At 64.6% G+C, this 18,798-nt stretch overlaps 1 protein-coding gene across 1 annotated transcript; it reads left to right on the top strand.

The window, feature by feature from the left end:
- The first annotated feature begins 3,072 nt into the window (after nt 1–3,072).
- Nucleotides 3,073–9,946, top strand: FGF3 (fibroblast growth factor 3). Its single transcript, XM_023239755.2, has 3 exons — nt 3,073–3,292; nt 5,319–5,422; nt 9,578–9,946. Exons 1-3 carry the CDS (start codon nt 3,073–3,075, stop codon nt 9,944–9,946), a joined length of 693 nt encoding a protein of 230 aa, XP_023095523.2.
- Nucleotides 9,947–18,798: the final 8,852 nt, after the last annotated feature.

Genomic DNA, 18,798 nt, shown 5'->3' with positions numbered 1-18,798 from the left:
AGCTCCAGGCAGGCGGGCTCGGGGCCCCATCTCTCTCCCACTGCTCCTGTGGGGCCTAATTTAGAGTGAGTTGGGGGCCTGCAGCCAGCACCGCGTAGGAGAGTCACCCCAGTTGGCGGGCGGGGACCACATCACAGGACACTGCTCCCTGTCCCCTCCCCTTCCCTGGCTCCCTTTCCGGGGTAAGGGACTGGAGGCGTGGGGGTGGGGCTACAGGGGGTGACCCAGGCACCCGACAGGGCTGGGAGGTGATCGGGGGTGAGGGCACCCAGAGCAGAGATCTGGGGGACTGGGAGCCCGTAGTGAGGCAGGCTGGGACCAGGCCTGGGGGTGCCCGTGCTGGGGTCGGGAAGAGACCAATTAGTTAAACGGCAGCGGTGACCATTTGGAAGCAATTAACAGGGTCGCTATCACCGCATTACCCACCCCCCACATGGTTCCGTATTGGCGGGGGAGGGGCCCAGGTCCCCATGGCGGCGTGGGTCCTGTGGCTGCCCCAGCCCAGCCGCCCACCCCAACTCTGTGCATGAGGTTCCTGCCGTGCCCGGAGAGCACCACGAAACCGGGCACCCCTCCCTCGGCTGGGCCTGAGCGTCGGGACCCAAGCCCAGGCCCGAGGAGGTGTCCGGGGGCTTCCTGGGCCAGGAAACCGGGGGGGGGGGGGGGGCGCAGGGAGCTCTAGACGAAGAGGCTGGGTGAGCCGTGGCCCGGAGCCTGGAGGAAAGGCCTGGGCGGTGGACTGGCGTGCAGGCAAGTGGGCAAGTCCCGTGAGCACCAGCAGAAGGTGACGCGGGTGGGGGAAGGCAGGGGTGGGTCTTCCACAGCTCCGTCTGACTGCAGGGTGGAGGCCGACGCCAGGGTCCAGGGAAGAGGAGAGAACACAGCCCAGGGAGCCGTGCCGCCTTGGAGAAGTGACACTGACAGAAAGCCCGTGGTGAGCGGGAGCCTCCGGAAGGGACAGCTGTGGGTCCCGGCGTGCCTGCTGATACGCTGTCCTGTGGGTGGGGCAAGTTCGGAGCTGGTAGGGTGGCAGGGACGTTGCACGGCTGATTCCACTGGGTGTTACCACCTCTGAGGCATTTCACACACAAGAAGCGAGCATCTCCGAGGGGTGATGCTACACGGCCACGGTCACATGGCTAGGAAGTGGCTCGGCTATTCATTCGTTCATTCATTCATTCATTCATTCCAGGAATGTGTAGTGAGGGGCTACTGTGTGCCATCCCAGGCCAGATCTGGGGGGTGGGGGGAGCTCCAGGGAGTAAGCTCCCCTCTTGGCTCTGTGCTTGGGGGCTTCCCCGGGGGCTGTCCTCTGTCCTCCTTACAGCAGGCACTGTCATTAAGAATCTGGGGCTGCGACCATCAGTGGCCTCGTCTTCGGATTGTTCACGGGCTCTGTCTAGACAGACTCTGGCCAGGAGTCACCTCCTCAGGGATTGAGGTGCTGGGTGATGCCCTGCAGAATGTCCCCCCAGGGGACAGACACCCAGGACCCAGCAGGCACTGAGCGTGCTCAGGGGGGCTCACTGAGGACCGCTCTGTTTGTGTTAGGCCAGGGTGGGAAGAAATGTCCCCGGGGGGGGGGGCGGTGTGTTAGCCCTGGTGCCCTGCACACCTGTCCCTCCCCTGGGGGACCAAGGTCCCAAACCTTGACGCTGGTAGAAAGAACAGGGATGCCACCCCGGGCCACCGGCCCCTGTGGGTGAGCTCTCTTGCTTGAGTTGAGCCTGTGGGTCCCATCTGGCTGGCTGCTGGCCAGGGGCCTGCCGGAGGTGGAGGCCAGGGGAGCAAGAGAAGGGAGGGGGGCTGTGGCTTTCTCCAACACTCTGTCTGAAGCCCTTCCTCACCGGGGTCCCTAGGGGACAGGGTCCCCCCTCAGGCCAGGGGCCACCCGGAAGCCGCTGCTCCCCCAGGACAGGGACGGCCGCCACCCCCCCTCCTGCCCCCGCTCATGGCTTTCGTCTCCCTCCTCGGTGGTCACCAGACTCCTCCAGCTTTTCTCGGATCTTCCCCGGGCTCCCCCGGCTCTGTCTCCTCTTGGCGGTCTGTCCCTCCCTCTCTGTCTCCAGCTCTCCCGTTTTTTCCTTCTCACGGCGGCCTCTCTTGCTCTCCATTGCTGTCTGTCGCTGTGCCTCTTTCTCTGGCTCCCCCGACTCCCTCCCGCTTCCCCAGCCCCCTCTCTGGCCGGCTGCTGGGTCCCGAGCCTCCTCCGAGGCCGCCCGACGTGCGCCAGCCTCGCCCTCCCGGATTCTGCCAGGTTGGGGGGCGCCGCAGGATAAAGCGCCTCCCGGCCCGGGCCACCAGGACAGCGTCGCGCTCCAGCAGGGAGCCGCGAGCGCAGACCCAGCCCCGGGGTCCCCCACGCGCGCCCGCGCCCCGGGGCCCTCCCCTCCGCCGCGCTCCGCGGCCCCCTTCATTATGCGCCTCCTTTAATGGGCGTTCGCCAGCGCGACTTCCCCGCAAGTTGTTTTCGCGGACATCAGTCATCGGCGGCGGTCCCATTGTGCCGGGGGATTGATGGGGGGCGGGAGGGGGTGACAGGGCCTGGGGCGGCCGCCTCGAGGCCTCGGTCTATAATTTTCGGAGGCATAATTGGCCTGGGGGAGGGGGCGGGGGCGGGGCGGGGCGGGAAGGGACCTTTCGGAGCCGGGAGGGCGCGCGGGGGCGCGGAGCCGCGGCTCGACGGCGCTGCGCGGGGGGCGCCCGGCCCGAACCCCGCGCCCCGCCGGGCTCCCCGCCCCTCCCGCGCCTCCGCCCGGGCACCACGTCGGCCTTTTGTTGCCGCACCGTCTTTTCTTCCCGCGCTGTGCGCAGCAACGGAAATTTCACCGGATCCCGGGTGAAAATTAAAGGAGGTGCCTCCCTCCCTCCCTCCCTCTCTCTCTCCCTCTCTCTCCCTCTCTGCCTCCCTCCCTCTCTCCCCCAGCCCCCGCTCCCTCCCGCCCCTCCCCCGCTCGCCGCGAGTCCGCACCGCCCCGCGCGCTCCGAGCGCCCCGGCCCCGCTGCCGCCCCTTCCATGGGCGCCGCGCTCGCCTGCAGCCGCCGCCGCCGCGGGGCGGGCGCGATGCCACGATGGGCCTGATCTGGCTGCTGCTGCTCAACCTGCTGGAGCCCGGCTGGCCGGCCGCGGGCCCCGGGGCGCGACCGCGGCGCGATGCGGGCGGCCGCGGCGGCGTCTACGAGCACCTCGGCGGGGCGCCCCGGCGCCGCAAGCTCTACTGCGCCACCAAGTACCACCTCCAGCTGCACCCGAGCGGCCGCGTCAACGGCAGCCTGGAAAACAGCGCCTACAGTGAGTGTCGAGGCGCGGCGGGGGCCCCCGGGGGGGAGCGGGGTCCGGAAGGACCTGGCGCGCCCAGGGTGCCCGCCGGGGTCCCCCGCCGCCTCCTGGCGTCGGGGAGAAGAGCGCGGGGGGAGCTGGGGGGAGGGGGTCACGTCCGAGGGCACGCGCGGTAGACACCCCCGGGGCGCCCCGCCCGGCTGGGTCCCGGGGCCCCGGCAAGTTTGAGCCCCGTGAGTTGGTGGGAGAAAAGGCGCCGGACGAGGCGGGTAGGGTCTCCTACTATTTTGACGACCTCTCCTCCTCGGGCCGACCCCGGGGCGCCCCGCCGGCCCCTCCGCCCTCCTGGAGCGCGGCCGCCGCCGGGAGAGTCATTTCCCGGGGCCCGAACCGCCGCCCTCGGCCGCAGAGCGACAGGCAGGGCGGGCGCCGCCTCGGTGCGGGGCCGCGGGATACGAGCTAGGCGCGCGGAGGGACGTCCGCCCGGGTCCGGGGGCACAGGTGTGCTCCCGCCCGGCCCCACGGCCCGGATCGGGCTCCAGCGGGAGCCCCGCGGGCGCCGGGGTTTGGCTTCTCTGGCCGTGGGGACCCGGGCTCGGGCTGAGCCTCCGGGAGAGGAGCGCGGGGGCCGGGGGCCGAAGCAGCTCCGCTTGGCCGGGAGCGGGAGACCCGAGCTCGGGGCGAGGCAGGGACGCAGCGGGGAGCGTGGGAGCGTGGCGGGGGGCCCGGTGTCCTGTGCCGCAGCCCGCGGCGCTCGCCCCCGCGCCGAGCGTAGGAAGCCGTGCGGCGGCGGGAAACCGCTGCTTCCGCGAGGAAAGCCGCAGCCCCGGGAAGGCGCCTTCGGAGGACGCCTCTGGAGCCGCGCGTGGGGGGCGAGCTGTCGCCAGGGCGTCCCGGGGGCCGCAGGATGGGGCTCCCGAGCGCCCGCGCTCCCTTCCCAGCAACGCCCCGGTTCTCTCCAAATCCAGGCTCCCACAGAGCATCAGAATCCTTGGAGCATCCAAGGCAGGCAGCTTGGGGGCAGAGGAGCGCGCGGTGCGCAGCCACCCCTGTCCCGCATCGGGACGCGGCGCCGCCGCCCTCGGCGCGCAATCCGCCCCCGCTGCGTCCCACGGACGCCAGAGGCCCGCGGCCTGCATCGCCCCGCGTCTTGGCCCTGGGATTGCTGCTGTGCTGGGGGCCCTGGAGAGGGCATCGCTTTGGCTCCAGAGCCCCTTGGAGCCCTTGGGGGGCCGGGGGGGGGGGGGACAACGGCCCCACCGGGGCCTTTGTTGCAGGACCTCTGATGAAAAGACACTCCTGCGTTCAGAAGGAAGCTTAGGGGAGACTTAAAGTCCTTCCGCGCAGTGGGGATGGGAGAGCCCAGGTCAGCTTCCCTTTGTGCCATCCCTGGTCTAAGCCCGCTTCCTGCTACTGTCCTCTGCGGCGCTTGGACCCTGCCCTGCACAGTTACCTGCGCCCAGGCCCGCTGCCAGTGAGTTCCGGTGGCTCCCTCAGTGCCCTGCGCGCAGCAGTCCCAGCTTCACCCCTGCCCCAGACTCCTCAGATGCTGTGGGGTGTAGACAATGCGGTTGGAGAGCTCCGGCACCGCTCTCCGCAGCCGGGGTTGGAGCTCCGGCTCGCTCACGTGGGGGTGGTCTCGGGAAAGTCTCCTAACCCCGGCCGTCTCAGCTGGCCTGTCTGTCGGATCGCGCAGCGGCTCGCCGGGTGGCTGAGAGGCTCCCGTGTCCTGAGAGACCCCGCACCCGGCAGAGTCAGCGGGTAGCAATGTCAGTTTTCTTCCTTCCCTCCCGTGTCGGAATTCTTCTCGTCGGAGAAGCCTGCCCCGATGCCCCCGGGCTCTGCCTCCCATCCAGTAGCCTCTCCTTTTCCTCAACCTCCCGAGTCACCCCCCCCCCGCCCCGCCCCGCTTAAGTGTGTGTTGCCCTCACCTCCCCGAGCCTGGGCGAGGCTTGGGCGGGTCCAGGGGGTCCTGGGCCCTCAGCGCGGGGCTCTGTGGGGGGGCACGGGGAGTGACGCGCCTTCACACTGTTCCCAGGTATCCTGGAGATCACGGCGGTGGAGGTGGGCATCGTGGCCATCAAGGGGCTCTTCTCTGGACGGTACCTGGCCATGAACAAGAGAGGACGGCTATACGCTTCGGTGAGTCCGATCTCGCACGTGGGCAGGCGTGGATGGGGCGGCCATCTCCCTCGGCCACTCGCTAGGGGACAGAGGGGACGTGGGCGGTGTAACGCTTTGTCCGGGGACCTGCAGAACCCGAGCTGGAACCAGAGCCTCAAGCCCCGGGGTCTCGATGCCCGGGGCGGCCTCGGCTGTCGGTGGCGGCTGCCCGTGTGATTGCCTTGGGGCACGGCCCCCCGGGGAGGACCCCACGGGGTCACACTTGTCTTGCGTTCTCCAGTGTCGCTGGTTAGAAGCTGCCCCGCCACACATTTTTGTTCACCATCGCTGCCCTTCCCCCCACGGTAGCTGAGAGCGAGGCAGAGATTGTCCCCCGAATCTCCACTGAGATAAATAGACCCGGTGAGCCGTGGGGCGCCACGCGACTGCCTGCCGGGCAGAGCTTTTCTGTGGGCTCAACCAGGGGTCTCCTGGGGGGACGAGAGAGGGAAGCAGGGCACGGCACAGCCAGCCCTCCCCCGGGGATGGGAAGGCGAGAGCTGAGAGCTGTTCGTACTCAGGCCGGAACACAGAGGAAGGACCACAGGGCCCGCCTCCCAGGCACCCAGATTCGGAATCCAGTCTACACAGCCTGGGGCCTCCGCAACAGAAAAGGGTCCCGTGACTCTGTGGGCATCGGCGGTGTCCTTCCCCCAAGGGCAGGGGTGGGGACGCATGGAGTAAAATGCATGGAAGCAGGAAATTTGCCGTCTCCAACTAGTCATTACGCGCAGTTCGGCTGATACCTCCTTGGGCAATGAGAGGTTTTCCGTCCCCGGTAACCTAGACGACGCAGCCCGAGGACCATCTCCCCGCAGTTCCCTCTCTCCGTGCAGCAGTCTCTTCGCAGGGGACCCACACCAGCCTCTCCCTGCCCGGAGAGGTTGGGGAGCTGGGCAAAGTGTGATCAGCAAAACCCTCTTTAAGCTGCCGTCTCGTCCCAGACCTTCCGCCGTTTTGCCGAAGGAGATGGAAAAACTGGAACGCGCCCAGCTGTTTTGTCTGCCTCAGGGGCCACTTAAGAGAAGCCGTGTCTGGGGGGAGGGACCCCCCCCTGGCGCCCAATCCTCTTCCGCAGGTGCTCCTAGAGTCTGCAGACACCCGACGTCACGGCTTATCAGGATGTGCCCTCAGGCCGGGCTCTGGCCTGACTTTTTTCCTTGAGGGGCATCGTGGCTTCGCCAAAGCCTCAGCCCCGTGCCCCTGGTGCCCGGTGGGCAGGACTGATTTTCTGTTCCTCAAGTGGCCTGAGACCATCTACAGACGCCCCTTGTCCGTTACGGAGAGGGGCCCCGTGAGGCGTTCTCGTCGCCTTGCAGGGGTGGTGCTGGTGTTACCGGTCCCGAGGGCCATCATCCGCACTGAGCAAGTTCATAGATTGGGCGGGGAGGGCTGAATCCGGAGGGGGGAGCCTAAGGCCTTTGCCACGTCTCCCATGGGGGACCCGGGCCCAGGGCTTTGGGGGACAGCACAAAGCATGGCCTGGGGGATCCCCGTGGGTCAGAGTCTACCTGTGGCTGCTATTGGTTAGATCTGACAACCCCGGCTTCTCCCTTCCTTCCCTCCCCTTCCTCCTTCCTTCTTCCTTCTTCCTTCCTTCCTTCCTTCCTTCCTTCCTTCCTTCCTTCCTTCCTCCTTCCTTCCTTCCTCCTTCCTTCCTTCCTTCCTTCCTTCCTTCCTTCCTCCTTCCTTCCTCCTTCCTTCCTCCTTCCTTCCTTCCTTCCTTCCTTCCTTCCTTCCTCTCTCCCTTCCTCCCATCCATCCATCCATCATCCCCCTGGCATTCATTCCTTCATTCACCACTGCCCCGGGCATCCATATGTCACACTCTCTGCTGGGTATATGCATCGGGATCTTACTACATGTGAATCCGCTCCTGTCATGGCCTCCAGAAGCTCCCCATCGCCCACACGTCACCACCGGGGTGCCTCGGCCCCCAAAGGAGCTGCCCGGACCGCCTTCGGCTCCTCCCTTCCACCATCATTCCATCACCCGTGTACTCAGCACAGCCTCCTGAACCCCTCTCGCTTCCTCAGGACCAGCCACGCTGGTCACCCTTCCCTGCCTTTGCCTGACTGCAGTGCCCCCATCAGAAACGCCCACTAGAAAGGGCCCACCTCTCCCCTAATGACTCTCCAGGTGTCACCTCATGGGCAAGGTACCTCTCAGCCAGCCTCCCCTCGCTCCTGCGGCCGCCCTCCCTGCACACCCCCTGCCCGCTGCCCTGGGGCTCAGAACCAGCTGGGGTCGCAGCCACACCGGCCACAGCCACACTCTGCCCCAGGCTGGCTTTTCTGGAGCCTGCAAAGGAAGAGCAGCCTCCCCAAGGTGGATGGTTTCAAGGAGAATTTCAGCAGGTGGCACCAGTGGGTGGGGGTGACTGGGGGGGAGGCCCCTGTGGAGCAGAGGGTCTGGGGTGGGACAGTCGGAGGAACCAGCGAGGCTTCGGGAACCGCTGCCGCTGTGAGTCCCAGCTGGGGCACCTGGAGACCCTGCTCCTGTGCTGGCACCTTCCTCCTGGGCCTCCTGACCCCTCTGGGAGCCCCTACAAGAGGCAAACTCTGCGCCCCCCCCCAGGACCCCCCTCTGGAGGCCCTGAACTCCTCCCTCTCTGAGGCTCACAGGGCTGAGGAGGGACACCCTGAGTTTCTCCCAGTTTAGCGTGGGGGCCAGGCACCAATGTAGCCGCCTGGCATGGAGGTCAGCCCGGAGCCCACCCACTCACCCCCAGACGGCCCCTGGTTCCCACGCTAGGCGGGGGTTGAACGCAGACCAGAACGGTGCCACATCCCCGTGATTTGGGGCCTGCCGCCACCCCGGGCCTCAGTTTCCCCGTCTATAAAGTGCGGAGGCTGGTCTTTGTCCATGGCGTCTGTACTGTGACCCGGGGCATTCTGGGCATCCCCTGAAGGGTGGGACAGCAGAGGGGACAGCAGGGAGGTCCGGAAGAGCTAGAACCCGGCCCCCTTCCCTCTGAACTTACACGTCGTCGGGAGACGGGTGTTTGGTGCTGGAGCATCGTGCTTCCTGTGCCCTTTGCAGATCACACACTGCCCACCTCGCGGGCGTGGCTCTGACCAGCCTGTGACCCCCTGAGAACGGGCCTGCGGCCCTTGGGGCCACCTGCACTCAGTAGCAGCCGCCTTTCCCCTCCACAGATGGAGACAGACCATGAGGGTCTCGGGCTCCTTCTGCCCAGCTCTGCCTGTCCCCCAGCCCTGCCCCTGGGCCCCGGGCTGAGGAGGGACGCCCTGGGGGTGCTTGGCACACCCACCCCTTGGACCCAGGGGCGCCCCACGAGGCGGCCCAGGGGACGCTGGTGGAGGCCCCTGGAGTTACCAGTCTGTGCCTCTCGCCCTCCAGATGCCCGCCTCTGAGAAGGCAGTGCCGCGCGTCTCAGCCCGTGCCCCCCGGCCTGCCCCAGGCCCACACAGGCCCCCGCGCACCCCCCACTTGTGCTGGGGCGCCGCCACCCCCAGCCGCCCTACAAGAGCAGCGTCTGTGCGGTTCATGACCTTCCGCCTGGGCTCCTGGCTTCTGGTCCACGCGCATGGGGCAGGCGCCCCGAGGCCGAGGCGGCCGGTCTCGGAGCTCAAGGCCCAGAGCCAAGTTTCGTGCAGGCGCCAGGCTCCTGAAAACCCCACGGAAACATCCTTCCCGTGCTCTTCTCAATATTCGCGTCTTTTCTCTCGCACGCACGCTTTTCACAAGGCGTCCGGGGTCTGTGTCCAGACGTCCTGCCGACGTCCGTGTCACCAGCGGAGATTTCGGGCAGGCCCCACGTCCGCTCTGCTGACACCGCCCCGCGTCCCCGTGCCGGGGATGCCTCCTTAGTCAGTGCCTGCGGCGGGGGGGGACAGGGCTGGGGGAGCCACAACGCCCGGGGGCTCAGGAAACCGTGGCGGAAACAGCAGACCCTCGCGCTGAACCCCGAAGGTCAAGGCCGCGGACCCGGAGGGGGAACGGGCACAGCCCGGGCGTGGGAGCGGGTCAGGTCGGTGCTGGGCGCGTGCCGGGAGGGAGGAAGGAGGGGAGGGGGGCCCCGCCAAGGAGCGGGGGGGTCCTCGAGACCCCGGCCCCCGGCCTCGAGCGCGGGGCCTCCCGCGGCTGACCGAGGCGTCTGGCCCCCTGCAGGAGAGCTACAGTGCCGAGTGTCAGTTCGTGGAGCGGATCCACGAGCTGGGCTATAACACCTACGCCTCGCGGCTGTACCGCACGGCGCCCAGCGGGCCGGGGGCCCAGCGCCAGCCCAGCGCCGAGAGACTGTGGTACGTGTCCGTGAACGGCAAGGGCCGGCCTCGCAGGGGCTTCAAGACGCGCCGCACGCAGAAGTCCTCCTTGTTCCTGCCCCGCGTGCTGGACCACAAGGACCACGAGTTGGTGCGTCTGCTCCAGAGCGGGGCCGGGCTCCGCGGCGGCCCGCCCTGGCCCCCCGGCAAGGGCCCCCAGCCCCGGCGGCGGCGGCGGAGGCAGAGGAAGAGGAGCCGGGGGGGCCGGGCGTAGCCCCCCCCCCCCACCAACCCCGGACCCGGCCGAGGAAGGCCGTCCACGTTCTGGCCCCAGGCCGGCTCCGAGCCCCCGGCCGACCCGGCCCAGCAGGTGCGGGCCGGCCGGTGCCCGAGCGCCCACTGTCACAGCCGATCACGGCGGCACAGCAGGTCTCCGGGACGCTCCCCGCTGCCCCCGTCCCTCTCCTGCTCTGCCCGGCTGCTGTGTGCCTCCCGGCCCTCTGCGATTCTCTCCAGCGCGGTTGGATCGGAAGGGGGCGCCGGCCGAGGGGGGCCGGGCAGGGAGGGCCGCTTTACGTGGGCGGCCTGTGGGTTTCCGTTGGCCCGGAGCCCCCTCGGCCCCCCGGGGGAGCCGGCTGTCACGGGGGCCACCCGAGAAGCCTCCTGGCGGCACGGCTGCGGGAGCTCGTGGGCGTCTGTGTAACCGAAACATTAAAGCGTTGCGTTCCACTCGGCTGTTTGAGAGATTGCGACGCAGCCTGAGCCCGGGGAGACCCTTGCCGTTTTTCCTTGAACCCTGTTTGCTTGCGACGATTATCCTGAGGAATAGGGCTAACGATGCGTTTTCAGGCCCTGGTTCGGAAAGCGGCTGTTTGTCGAAACCAAGAGGTGGTTCGTGCGGACGGAAAGCATAGGCTGATGCGTGTGTGTGCGTGTGTGTGTGTGTGTGTGTTCCTGTGCCCGTGGGGGCACACGCGTGCATGCATGAGTGTGTGCGTGTGTGCACCTGCACGTGGAGAGAGAGAGAGACGGGTTTCCTTTGTTTGGAACCCCCCCCCCCAAAAAAACTCCCTCCATCGTGAAGCTGTGTCTCCGTGGGCAGTTTTAAGCACCTGTGCGATGTGCCAGGTACGAGCCTCCCTGAACTCCTTCACCCCTGCAACCTGCCAGGCCCAGAGGAGCAAAGGCCGTGCACCTGCTGCCCCCACCGTGGCGGTGGGTGGGGTCACCTGAGGCTAGCCGGGGTGAGAGCCAGAGGGCACAGGCAGTGGCTCGCTTTTCTCAGACCTTGCAGGGGGAGCAGGTGAGGGGTATGGAACGAGATGCTGCAGGTTCCCGGCGTGGCCCCCGGGGTCACAGACGAGGAAGCATGTTCAGGAGGTGAGCTTGCCCAGGCCACATCGCACCCACCCGGCACCAAGTTGCCCCCGAAACAAAGGGGGCGACGCTCGGGGGCTCGGGGTTAATACCCAAAACAGATTGGATGGGAGAGGTGGGAAGGCAGCAGCTCCTGGGCGGGGGGCTGAGGGCCAGTCGCAGGCGCTGCCCTGTTCCGCTCTGCCTCCTGAGCGGGGACGGCTGGCCTTGTCCCCAGGAGGCCCCCGGTGCCCCTGCGGGAGGAGGCGCTGGCCCCCCCACCCAGGCAGGGAGCCAGGCCACCCACGTCAGGCTTGGCCGGCCTCCTGTCCAAGTCGCACGTTTGCAGGACACTGGGCTGGTGTCACAGGGCGTGACTCTTGCCCTGCCCCCCCCCCCCCGGGGACATCACACTGCCCAGCCCACCAGCACAGAAGGTCTGAGACCCCAGCACGCCAAGGAGGCCCCAGACCCTCTGCGTCTACTGCAGCTCGTGTGTGCATCACGGCCTTCCCTCCTTCTCTTCTTGATAGATACAAGGCTCCTGGGGACCCTCCTGGGGGTGGGGCGGTGGGCACACAGGTAGGATCCCCCGGAAAGGAAATCGGGATGGGAGTGGGGTCTCATGAACCCGCTTTCGGGTTTCACTACTTGGCCTGGTCCCTTCTTTGTAGGCGTGGGGCGGGCAGAGGCTGGAGACCGGGCACCCACGTCCCCATGAGAAGATGCCTTGTGAGCCAGGACAGGGCGTTCCAGAGGCCCCAGTGATGACGGCCTACTTCCCTCTCATGCCTTTGCTGTCACCCGCACCTGCCCAGCCAAGGGGGAAAGGGAGGGGGGAGGAAGAAGGGGGAGGGGGAGGGTTTGAGCGGGGTCCTTGCTTTCGAGGGTCTCCGGGACTTTGGGCGGAGAGCCAGCAAGAGTGGGGCTATCAGTGGGGCAGCTGCTGGGAAACAGGATGGCCGCTGCTCAACAAGTCACACGCAGAAGTAGCACGGGACGGGCATTTGCTCCCCCACGTTCGCAGCTGTGTGTTCGCAATACTCGCGAGGTGGGCTCCCCTAAATGTCCGGTGACAGATGGTTGGAGACGCCAGGTGCGGCCCATCTACACAGTGGAGTAGCATTCAGCCTCCAGGAAAGAAGCCGACCCCTGCCACAGCAGGGATGGACCAGGAGGGGACGCTCAGCGACACGAGCCAGCCGCAGAAGGACACCTGCTGTGTGATCCACTCACACGAGGCCCCTAGAGGAGTCACGTCTATCCAGACAGAGGGCAGACGGTGGGCGCCGGGGCTGGGAGGGGACAGTTAGTGTCTAATGGGGACAGAGCTTCCATCCGGGAAGAGGAAAAAGTGAAACAGACAGCAGCGATGGTCACGCAAGCCTGCGGAAGTGGTTAGCTCCGTGAGATCGTACACTTAAAAGTGGATAAAATGGTAAAAGAACATAAAAACAAAAACAGAAGCAACAACAACAAAAAAACCAGTGCGATGTCTTGACTGCCCGAGCTGCGTGGCTGGCCTCACTGGCCTCCCGCCAAAAGTCGAGAGCTGGCCGCGTCGAAGGTTCCCCGGTGAGCAGTGCTGAGTCAATTAGGGGAAAAGAGAATTGCTAGGGAGTGGCCAGCCGGGCGCCCTCGCCTGCGCAGAGCTGACAGGACAGGCCGCAGGTGGCCTCGGAGAGTGAGAGCCTCTTTGCTTGCCCGGGACCCGTCCACTCCTCAGCTGCCCCGGGAAAAAGGTGGCCCCATCCGTGTGAAGCCAAGAAACCAAGGGCCCGCTGCCTGGCCCCTGAGCCCCAGCCGTGGGCGGCCCCCTCTGGGTGACCGAGCTTCAGCTGCTTGGAGTGGGTCTTTGAGCCCCTCGGCAGGTTCAGAGGCCTCCCGCCTTCCCGGGGGTGGAAGGGCTTGCAAAGGTGAACCGTGGGTCTACACTTAGCCTCCAGCCACCGGAGGGTGACCTTGCCGGGGCCACGTCCCGGGGCTGAGCCAGATGCGGCACCCTCTGGAGCTGACCCCCGTCCCCTCTCCGACTGTAATGACTGGAATACCGGGGCTGCCCGCACTTGTGCCTGAGAGCACAGGCAGGACTGCGTGTGAGTACCTCCAAACGGGACTCAGGGGACAGGAGACTTTGGGGTGGAAACAGAGGCGGTGCAGCAGCTAGATTTCTACCTGCCGATCCAAACACCGCCTTGGCCGCTTTTGTGGTCTCCTGATTGATCGTGAGAATGGGCCCCTGACTCTCCCCAGCCTTGGCTTCTCCACCTGCCACATGGGCTTCCGCGGTGGCCGTCAGGATCACTGACGGGACACAGATGGCGAATGTTCTATCAAAACAGCGGCACGGCCAGGAGTGGGCAGAGGGGAGGGCCGGGTACCGCTCTTTCCCGCAAGGGCTGGGAGACGCACGGGAGCAGGTGCCTCACCAAGGCGACTATTCTGTGGTGTGCTTATTCGAGTGGCTCAAAGGTGAGGAATGGATGGAAATTTTCAAGGGGGGGCGGGGGGGCACACCAGGAGCTCTGATGGCAAGGTGGGCATCCCTGGGAAACCTCATGCCTTGGCAGGCTGGTTTCAAGATGGAAATTGCATACATTCATTTATTATCATGGATAAAATAAATACACTTATCTACCTTTTAGGAGGTATGGCAGTGTATTTCTCTAATCATCCACCCACCCATCCATCTGTCTGTCCATTCACCAATCTACCCACCCATCCATCCACCCATCCGTCTGTCCATCCATCTATCCATCCATCTGTCCATCCACCAATCTACCCATCCTTCCACCATCCATCCACCCATCCATCTATCTACCCATCTATCCATCCATCTATCCATCCATCCACCCATCCGTCTGTCTGTCCATTCACCAATCTACCCACCCATCCACTTCCATCCACCAATCTACCCATCCTTCCATCCATCCATCCACTCATTCACGCATCCATCTATCCATCCATCCATCCATCCATCCATCTGTCTGTCCATCCACCAATCTACTCACCCATCCATATCCATCCACCAATCTACCCATCCTTCCATCCATCCATCCATCCATCCACCCATCTATCCATCCATCCATCCACCCATCTATCCATCCATTCATCCATCCATCCACCCATCCATCTGTCTGTCCATTCACCAATCTACCCACCCATCCACATCCATCCACCAATTTACCTATCCATCCATCCATCCATCCACCCATCCATCTGTCTGTCCGTTCACCAATCTACTCACCCTTCCATATCCATCCACCAATCTACCCATCCTTCCACCCATCCATCCATCCATCCATCCACCCATCTATCCATCCGTCCATCCATTCATTCACGCATCCATCTGTCCATCCATCCATCCACCCATCTATCCATCCGTCCATCCATCCATCCATTCATTCACGCATCCATCTGTCCATCCATCCATCCATCCATCCATCCACTCATTCATGCATCCATCCATCCATCTGTTCATCCATATATCCACCCATCCATCCATCCACCCATCCATCTATCCATCCATCCATCCACCCATCCCTCCATGTATCCATCCATCCATGCGTACATACACACACCCAGCCTCGTAGAAGACAGAGGTACAGCTCTAAAGTAACAGGTTGAGAGCAGTGACCTGGAGAAATTCAGGAAAAACTGTGGCAGCTCCCTGTTGGTGAGGACAATGGGACACCGTCAGTTAGGACCCCATTCTTGAGAGCCTTGTGACCAGCCGGCCGCCATCTAGATGACAGCTCGACAACATCCTCGCCCCCCTTCGGAGCAGCCCCGGGGAGTCGAAAGGTCCAGAATGAAGAGCTGAGGCCATGGTTGGAGGGGATGGATGAGAGAAGGAACCGGCTTCGTGGCGAGGGCTGTTTGGAATCCCAGCCCTCGGAGTTGTGCCAGCCTGGGTCTCGATCGGGGCGGGTCTTGATGTTCTGTTCGGGGCTGGTGTGGCCGGGGAAGATGCTCTACTCACTCTGAGCTTCAGTTTCCTCCTCTGCGAAATGGGGGCAATAAAGACACAGACATCACAAGGCTGTCTCCAAGATTCAGTGCCGTGAAAGGGTGAAGGCTGGTGCCTGGCACGCAGACCCCTGGCCAGGCTGGGCTGAACCAAATGGGGTGGACCTTCCAGGTTCTCCAAGGAGGGTGGGCCCCCCACCCCGGCCCTGAGCCCAGGGGGTGCTGGCCGGGAAACCTGCCCTGCTCCCTTGATTCTTGTGCCTGGGCTGCTTTTTTGTTACAAGACATTTCTCTCTGACCTCCTCCCTTCACGGACTCTTACCATGCACAAACAAGTCTATCTGCAAGCTCAAATTCTTGAGCGGACTGAACCCCCAAGCATGAGGCAAGACTTGGTGGCTTTGCCAAGAGCTGCCTCCACCGGGATACTCTCCTAGCCACCTCTGCCTCCTACCTCCTGTGCCCCTCAGTCTTTCCCCCGTTCCTCCCTCCAGCCCCACTTCGCTGCCTATCTCAAGCCCTTCCCTGCCACAGGACCTTTGCACACGCTGCCTCTTCACCTGGGATCCATGGGACAGTGAGGCCAAGGGACAGTGTCAGCTACACCCTGTTGCTGGCTTTTTGTAGAAGAGAGAGCAGCTCAGAGAGATTGAGCTGTTTCTGGGGGGTCACACGTGCAGAAGGGAGCATGTCAGACCCTTGGCTGTTCCAAGGTCTCTCGGGCTCCGACCCTTGCGCTCCTGCCCAAGGTCTCTGTCCGCCCCGAGGATCGGCGGGACACTCAGGAGTGGGCACGGCGGTGCGGCCACTCTGGAAGACGGTCCGGCGGTTCTCTAAAATGTCAGACAGAGGTTACGTGGGACCCCGCACTGCCTCTCCTAGGCACGTACCCAAGAGAGCCGAGAACGTACGGCCACACGAAAACCTTGATGGCGGCACCACTCACGGGAAAACGTTAGCCGATGGATGGACCGTGAAAACGGGCCGTGGCCGCACGGCGACGCGTTGCCTGGCCGGAGGAAGAAACGACGTACTGGGACGCCGTGCCAAGGGGGGGAAGCCCGACACAAGGGCCACATACCGGTGGTCCCATTTACGCAAAATGTCCAGAATCGCACGTCCGTGGAGACACAAAGGAGGCTGAAGGTGGCCAGGGGCGGGCGGGGCGGGCGGGGGAAATGGGACCACGGACACTGGACGCGGGGTTTCTTTCTAGGGTATGGGGACGCCTAACACAGGCGGTGACGGCACACGGTGGGGTGAATACAGAGCCACGGAATCGGGATGTATGGTAGGCAGACTGTCCCTCAACAAATGTGATGCCCCCCCCGCCACGCCTGCAAACTCTTCCGTGACAGTTGGGCTGGTTCCATGCTCTGGGGACAAGTGGGAGACGGGGGGGGGGGGGGGGGGGGGCTGTGTTGTCCCAAGGGGTCTGGGAGGGCACCCTGCCTGCAGTGCCACAGCCCACCAGCAGGTGGCAGCGCGCTCAGCGACGAGCCCCAGGTGCGTCCCCGGACTGAGGACCGGCCACGTGGTCTGCCCAAGCCTGGTAGGCAGGCCCTGCTGGTGACCTGTTCGCAGCACCAGCTGGGTCACCAGGGTCAGGCCGGGGTGGCGGGGCGGGCGGGGGGGAGGAGTTGGCCATCAGTTCAAGACTCACCAATTCTAGGGAGGTGACAGCATCCCTGCGTGGACACGTAGGATGCCCCTTGGAGGGCAGAGGGCCCCATCCCCGGGCACCAGGGCAAGACGCAGGTGGTGGGCCTGGTCCTGAGCAGGGTACGTAGCAGGCTCCCACTCTTGCTCCCTGGGTGGGAGACAGAGAACTGCTCCCCCTACTGAGAACACATTCATCCAGACATGACGATGATGATAAGGGGGGGGGGGGTGGCGGCAGGAGGAAGAGGAAGAAGAGAAACAAGCATTGGCCACTTGCCTGGCTTGGTGCCCTGTCATTTGGATTGATCCCCACGGAGCAGGGTTCTAATTCTCCTCCACGTGATGGACGAGGAGCCAAAAGCCCAGAGGAGGCAGGCTCCTTGCCCAAGGTCACACAGCCTCCAAGGTGGAAGCCCACATTCAGACCCAGCCACCGGGCTCCTGTACGTGGCTCGGGCTCCGGTGGTCCAAATGTGGTCTGCTGACATGGGATTTGGCTTGAAATGCATTCCCGGGCCCCACTGCAGACGCGCTGAATCAGAGCCCCCGGGGGCGGCCCAGCAGTCTGTGTGTTAACAGCCTTCCTGGTGACGCCTGCGTATTTACAAGTCCGGGTGGGCAGGGATACCCCCACAGTCGCTCACGCTCAGCAAGTTAGCACATCGAGCGCTTTGCTACGGGCGGGGGCTTTTCACCCCTCATCACACTGAACCCCTTCCGGCCACTCCACAAGGCTGGCCCTTATGACCCCCATTGTACAGGTGGGGAGACTGAGGCTCGGGGGTAAAGCCCCCAGCCCCTTGTGGTAGGGCATGAGCTTAGACTGGAAGCTGGGTCTCAGCGGTCGCTGTGCCTGCTGCCCTGGGGACGGACAGTGTTCCTGGGAGGTGTGACTGCCCTCTGGCCAACCCAGACATCCTTTCTCGATGGGCTAGGGGGCGGGTGGGGAACTGGGCACAGACGGGCTACCCCCAGGCCGGTACGTGGGTCTTGGGAAGGTCACTGCCACAGAAATGTAGGCATCATTGTCTGAGGCCGCCTGAGGCCTTCTGCTGGAAGGAGACAGTCTGGAGTGGGGGTGGGGGGGCCACAGTTCCCCGGAAGTTCACCAACGTCTAATCTGGGCCATCCCTGGCCCTGTTAGCAGCAGCTTGGGTCCTTCCAATGCTCACCCCCTGACCCCGTGTGCCTACCTCGAGGTTGCTTTCGGAACCAAATAGAATTGGACATCAGAGCTCATCTTTCCCCAGTGAAACCTCCTGGAGTATCTGTGAGGTAGTATTCACTCAGCTACAAAGGTCAGAAACCTTAAGGTAAAGGAACTCGAAGCAAGATGAAAGTGTGTAGCTCTCGTGTAAAAGAGGTCCAGCGTGATAAGGCTGCTCCACATTCATCAGGGTCTCAGCTTCCTCCCATTTTTTTCCTTCCTTTTTCATTTTACGGTGTTGACCTCATGGTACAAAACGGCTGCTTGGGCCCCAGCTGTTCCATCGCATTGCACCCCGCCACGGCAAAGAAGACCAGCGTATCCCCACCTCACGGGACATCTCCCAGAAGCCACACCCCCTAGCACTGCTTTCCTCCCATTGGCCAGACTTCCGTCACACGGCTGCTTCAAGCAGTGATGTGACAGGCAGAGAGAGAAGAGGAGAAGGGGGGAAAGGAGAAAGGATTAAGATTTACTGCCAGCCCAGCCTGAGGCCACCTGCTAGAGGTCCGCACCCCTGCTTGTCCCACACGGGAACTTCCCTAACCAGGGCCCGAGAGATGCACAGAGGCTTTTCCAATGGGACACTGAGCGGCCGTTACAGAGGCCCCTTCCCGCACAGGGGCAGGGGCAGGGGCAGGGGAGGGCAGGGCAGGGGCTGGTGCCCTCACCTGGCACTCCCACCCTGCCCTGGGGGCTGGGGCCATTCAGAGGGCCTCAGGCCAGGCCAGCACCGTCTTCAAAACCGCACCCCCACGGGAGGTGCCGGGCAACGGGACCCTGACCCAGCCATGCGTGCTGGACGTTGTCACCTGCAGCCCGTCCCCCGGTGCGACCGCAGGCAGGTGTCCTCCGGGGCCGGGGCTCTCAGCACCTCTGGGAGTGATCTGGTCTCTGCTCGTCACAGAGGCTCACCAGGGGCCTGCACGGGG

This window comes from Felis catus, chromosome D1, assembly GCF_018350175.1.
Source record: "Felis catus isolate Fca126 chromosome D1, F.catus_Fca126_mat1.0, whole genome shotgun sequence".
Classification (NCBI taxonomy): domain Eukaryota; kingdom Metazoa; phylum Chordata; class Mammalia; order Carnivora; family Felidae; genus Felis; species Felis catus.
The sequence above is the reverse complement of the archived record's forward strand: the minus strand, read 5'-3'. Positions and strand labels throughout refer to the sequence as shown.